Source organism: Eucalyptus grandis, chromosome 1 (assembly GCF_016545825.1).
Source record: "Eucalyptus grandis isolate ANBG69807.140 chromosome 1, ASM1654582v1, whole genome shotgun sequence".
NCBI classification, from domain to species: domain Eukaryota; kingdom Viridiplantae; phylum Streptophyta; class Magnoliopsida; order Myrtales; family Myrtaceae; genus Eucalyptus; species Eucalyptus grandis.
Window position 1 is genome coordinate 27,355,575 of NC_052612.1, and position 5,824 is coordinate 27,361,398.

Sequence of the window (5,824 nt, forward strand, 5' to 3'; positions counted from 1 at the left end):
ATGATTAGAAAGAAGATATCGATTTTGTGTATATTAATTAGATGTCTCCACCTTATCACCCTTGTCAAAAGATCTCTTAAGCTGCGCTTGGGTGTAGATAAGATGTAGATGACGAAGATCTCTTAAGCTACGCTTGGGTGTAGATAAGATGTAGGTCGGATTGGATAAAGATAAGATTTTAAATATCTTATATAATGTTCAATAAATATATAGATTTTGAAGTTGGATTAAATGTTGACCTTTCCTTTTGACCAAAAAATGTTGACCACTTATAGGATTGAGTGTCAACATAATCGCTCTTATCCCTGGCAAAATTCCACCTCGCTTTCGTTGTCCTTCACCTCCTCCTCCTATTTGCCCATATCGGATTAAACGTGCATGCCCTCACAGACGTCCAAACTACTTGAGCATCACCATCATGCAAATTCTTCAACAACCACTCCATCACTGGCTTGCAAATTTTAGCAACCACTAGTCCAGTTGCCGCCCATACCCTCATGGCTGACGTCTTGAGGCCCAGCAGACAAAGGTGCAGAAGATGAAGGTGTGGCTGCTCACGTGATAAAGGTATATGAGATGTATGGGGATAATAATTGTTGCTCCCAATCGGGCTATAGAGACATGAGAAATTATTAAATTAGTCCTAAATCTATTGTACATATGCTATTTTAGTTCTAAAGTATTCAATTTTGTCAATGAATTTTAAATCTTTGTGCAAAACTTCAATATAGTCCTCTGGTCAATTGCTTCTGAAAATTGTTTACTTTACGATTGATATAAAAATGTCATTTCAAATAAAGTTATCATTATCGAAATGCTCATCAACAAAATTTAAAAAGTTTGTTTATGACTGATTCAGTAATTCTCCCAATGCAAACGGGACCGACAGATTTTCCACAAATAACATATGAAGTCATTCTATGTAGGATTTGCCTGAAAAGGTAAAAAAAAAGGTTAAAAAGAATCGGGCGCACGCGACATCAGTGGAAGGAGTCCCACTAGATGCTTTTCTTAGCCTTCAATCATGCAGTGGGTCCCATAATCATCAGATACATCCCATCACATGAACGAGTGTCTTCTGTGATTTGTCGGTTTTGTGAAGTGGCCAACGCAGACTTGACGTTGGCGACACCTCATTTTGGCCACTTTCGCTTCACATTCACATCATTGGACGTGGTTGAGTTTCAACATCCTCGGTCCTCGGTTTAGCGTCGGTCCCCAGTCTGCTCCACTGAGTGAGATTTACAGTCAACTTGGAATCTTTCATAAAAGTAAAATCATTCGATTGTATTAAAAAATACAAGAATAAATTGTCTATTAGTGCATGAAGATCAATCAAATGCATTAAAACATACACGTGTTGATTTCGATACAAAAGAAATCTCCATCGTAAAGTTTTCTATTTCCTCTTCTGCTCCAAAGATGCTTGAGAAGATCTCGGGCTTTTCAATGTTCTTGAGCATGAATTAAGATTGAAGAGCCTGCATAATTACCCTCTTTTGACTAGTGATATCTTGATTTTGCACTCTTCATTGGTCACCATGGCAAAAAAGAACGAGAAGTAGGTTAAAATTGCGTTTGGTTGAGCTTCATTTCCTCATTGATCTTTGGCTCAAGATTTATTTTACTCAAACCAATGAAGTGACTTTTGATATATGTTTTGCAAAATAAACTTTGAAGTAAACAAAAGAGAGGAAAAACGGAGGGTATGGCCATTGGAGATTGTCAATGCACGAACTGAGCGGGGCACGGCAGCGCCGCCCCCTTACCTAGACTTTTGAGATCGTTGAGGATTCGGCAATGGAGCGGATCGTGTTGTGGAGCAGGACGACGAACAACTTTATAGCGTGGGAATCCACCTCTCCGCCGCCCTGCTCCCCGAGTACTTCGAGCATGGCAACTTCTCCAGCTTCATCCGACAGTTCAACACCTACGGCCGTGCTAATCTTGGTCCTTGATTTGTTGTTTTGTGTTCATTTATCACTTATCGGATTTCTTTTTTTGGTCTGATTCTAGTGAACTTGTGTTAATTTTGAGACACAATGAACTCGACTCTTCAATTTGCCTTGTTGTGTCTTCCTCTTCATTTACTCTCATCCGCTGCTCCATTCGTCTGCTGGCTCCGACGCGAAGCTACCTCTGGTCGACACCCCTGAAGCAGCTTGCTCGTCCCGCTCCTCCAGCCCTAGAGCCTCGGCCGGGTGTTGAGAGAGACTTCTTAGAAATGAGTGCAATATAGGAATTCGAAAATGTTAGCGAGGGCTAAGTGTTTTTTCTTTTCTTTTTAAAAAATACTTCATGAAGCCTCAAAGTTGCTTTCTTTAAATGTTGAAAATCCATTCAGCTTGATAATGATCTTCTACTTAATGCTCTAAAAAGATATATATTTACCAAATGCTTTAACTTTCATTCAAAAGATTTTAGATGTTCAAAGCCACCTGAGGAGGATGAAATAATTGTATGTCAAATAGTTATAAGGATTACATAAGGATTGAGGAAAGAGAAAGAGAGAGGCTGGGTCGATGAGTTGTAACCAATAATATGAGCATATGGATTTAAAATTGGCCAAATACTAGAAAAATAAATAAGTTTGTACATTCATGCTACATTTATTAATAATACATCTGTGTTACATTGACTCCAAATGTTACAAGATATCCCAATTTTCCCAGTAGAATCTATTAATTTTGCCTTAAGAGCTTCAAAACTTGCTAAAATCCGAAAATCAATCTGAGATGAAAAGCAATATGAATTTATCATCTGAGGATGTTTTAGGGAAGCAAAAAAATTATCTAAAATGATACGATACGAATCTACCGATTTAAGATTTCATTTTTGCGACGGTGAAATTTAATAGGAATAAATGCGAGACAAGCGTGCAGATTCGCGATTATCGTTTGCCATCGACCCATTAATATCGAAGGTGTGAACATGAAGATGTGGGTCCCGAGGTGGCTGCATCGGCATGTGATCGTTCGTACGGCCCATTATCGTCGGATGGAATGGGGAGGAAGAACCGGATCCCACGCGCTTTTCTCGACAGACGCAGATTAAAAAATTTAACGTTGGGATGCTTCCTGCGTCCGCCACGTACGCGAACGACGACGTTACTTCGCTGTCGCGCTCAATTATTTCCTAATTTGTCCCCCTTAACTCGGAATTATTCTTAATTTTCTTCCTCGTTTTTCTTTTTCTTGAAAACTCACTCCGCATCCAGATCTGTTCCCTCACTCTCGCTCTCGCTCGCTCGCTCGCTCTCCCGATCCGCTTCCCTGGAAGGGACCTTTCATCTGCATTTTCTTGGACTGCCTTTCCTTTTTCGGGTTCATCTTCTTTGCAATTTGAACCCTCTGATTCGTGTAGGATGTAGGTTTCTTCAAGTTCAATATGACTGTTTGATCCACCGTGCATGGTTTGGACCTGGTGGGAAGCAATGGCGAGAAGGGTTCCGATGAGGGTCTGGCTGTGTTTCCCAAAATCGATGGGTCTCCTCGTGGGTGGGAATCACACCTCCTCCAGGTTTTGCACCCGCTAAATTCTGCTTCTCTTGATTAGCCTTGGCTTCAATCTCTCTCTCTCTGTTGGAATTTCTCAAATTGATCATCTGAAACTTGATCGGAAAGATCTGAACTTTGCACGAATTGGGTCCGCGCTTGAACTGATCGAATCTTGATAAGAGATGGATTACAAGGCATTGAAATGCCAGATCCTTCATGGGTATATCGCGAGGCGCGTGCTTCGTCGCACGCTTATGATAGCCACCGCTATTTCTCTGTTCCCTTTGCTGCATGTGCTGTCCGGTGGGAACCCAGCATTTTTCGCTCCGGCGAATTCCGAGAATTGCGCCGCCGACTCCGGTAACTTGGGCCAATTGATGCTTTCTGGCGTGTCTTTCTTTCCCACCTGGATGTTGGTACCGATACGGGGTTCGTTCGAATCCTTTGAATGCAAAGAGGATGTGAATTTGACTGTTAATGTGGTTGGAGAGCTAATGAGCAAACACTTGTTGGATTATAGCGCGAAGGTTCTCTGTGCCGGAGAAGGATCGTCTGCCTGCGTTTATGCGCTCCACGAATTGGGGTTCGCTAATGCTTGCGGGGTGTACGGACACCCCTTCTTTTCTCTGAAACACAAGCATTTAATTTATGAGCTGAGCTACGACGATAATTCCTTCGACTTCATATTCTCTAGGGACCTTGATAAGGTGTCGGTCCCTGCATTGCTTGTGCTTGAGATTGAGCGTGTGCTTAAGCCTGGTGGGATTGGGGCTATGCTTGTCGGTGTAAGCGGTTCCAACCCGAACAGCCTCATTAGGTCAGCAATGCCGGTTTCTTCGCTGTTGAAAGCTTCCAGCGTCGTTCATGTGGGTTTCATGAATGATTTCAGTCTTGGTGTGATGAATGACTTCACTCTGGTGGTTTTCAAGAAGAGGGTTGAAAATGTGGGTTTCTTCGGGCAATATAGACTTCCAGACAACTGCCCATCGATTACTAAGAACAAACCCTTTATCAATCTCATGGAGCCTCTTGTAGAGGAAAAGCCAATGGAATTAGAGCCAAAAGATGCCTATTTACCAAAATTTGTAGATGTTTCCTTAGCGAAGCGAATGGTCTATATTGTTATCGGAGCAGGGGAGCATCTGAATTCTGCACATGTGAATTGGTTCCTGCCGTCTTATCCAGTGGACATCCGAGCCTTTAACATTTATTTCGTCGACCACAACACCTCAGTACTTTCCTCTTATGTCAAAAAGCCAGGGATAAACTTTGTTTATCTGCCAGGGCTGGTGGGAGACAAGGGCACAGCTAATCTGGAACATGATCCTGAGTTTGATCCTTATATCGGAAGTGAAGGGTTTGACATTCTTGCTTGGTTCAATGAAACAGTGAAGCATGCAGACTTTGTGGTTATGAAGATGAATACAGGGGAGTTAGAACTGAAATTCCTGGTGGAGTTATTCGAGAGTGGAGCCATATGCTCAGTTAATGAGCTCTTCCTCCATTGCTCGGACCCTTTGCAAGGCATTGGAGAAATCAAGGGGGGATGCATGGATCTGTTCAAGGGCCTGAGAAGCACTGGTGTGTTTGTTCATCAGTGGTGGGGAAGTTAGACTCTATTCCAAGTTCGTGGTCTTAATGTTTTCAGGTTGTGTCGTTTGCTTTGTCCGTTGCTTGCTACATACTTCCGAGGGATTACTCCTCCCGTGTACAGATGAGCCCCGTAGATGGAGTTCACATAGCATGGGAGATGAATGCCCTGAGGAGTACTGAATAATTTTCATGTGTCCTAGGAAGCTCTGCTTCCCTGTGTGTTTCGAATTTCTGAGTCGTGGTCTAGTCCTTTCCGCTTTGATGTGCGGGGAAAAATGTATGTTGCTTCTTGGTTGTGCTCTAGCACCACATGACATGAGCAACCATTTCTTCTCCGTCTTATGAATAAGAAACTTGTCTTTATGTATTCTCTTCTCCCTCTGCATTAAGCATGTCTGCTTGAGATTTCTCGATACCATGCCCTGCTCGTGTTCTGCCCCACGATTTCTCTCATCAGGGAACTATTCAGGTGACGGCGCGACTGCTCGTGTTCATGCTGTTTAATCATGCTAGGTTTCGTATTGATAAGAACCGTTTTGGGCTCAACGATTTGTGGGAAATGGCTGGTGAGAAGTCAAGAGGGGTAGGGACCTCAGATGCCCAATACAATGTGAAGTCATGACCATCCGGTCCTACCTTGGAAAGACCTTTGGGGGTCTCCGTCTGCCTTTTGAATGATCAACATCGTACCCGCACTCAACTCTGTGTCTGGACCTCAGACACCCAAGACAATG

The 5,824-nt window shown here is 42.8% G+C and overlaps 1 protein-coding gene across 1 annotated transcript; it reads left to right on the top strand.

The window, feature by feature from the left end:
* The first annotated feature begins 3,185 nt into the window (after window positions 1-3,185).
* Window positions 3,186-5,457, top strand: LOC104435667. Its single transcript, XM_010048379.3, has one exon. The coding sequence runs from the start codon at window positions 3,680-3,682 to the stop codon at window positions 5,108-5,110; it is 1,431 nt and encodes a 476-aa protein (XP_010046681.1). The 5' UTR covers window positions 3,186-3,679; the 3' UTR covers window positions 5,111-5,457.
* Window positions 5,458-5,824: the final 367 nt, after the last annotated feature.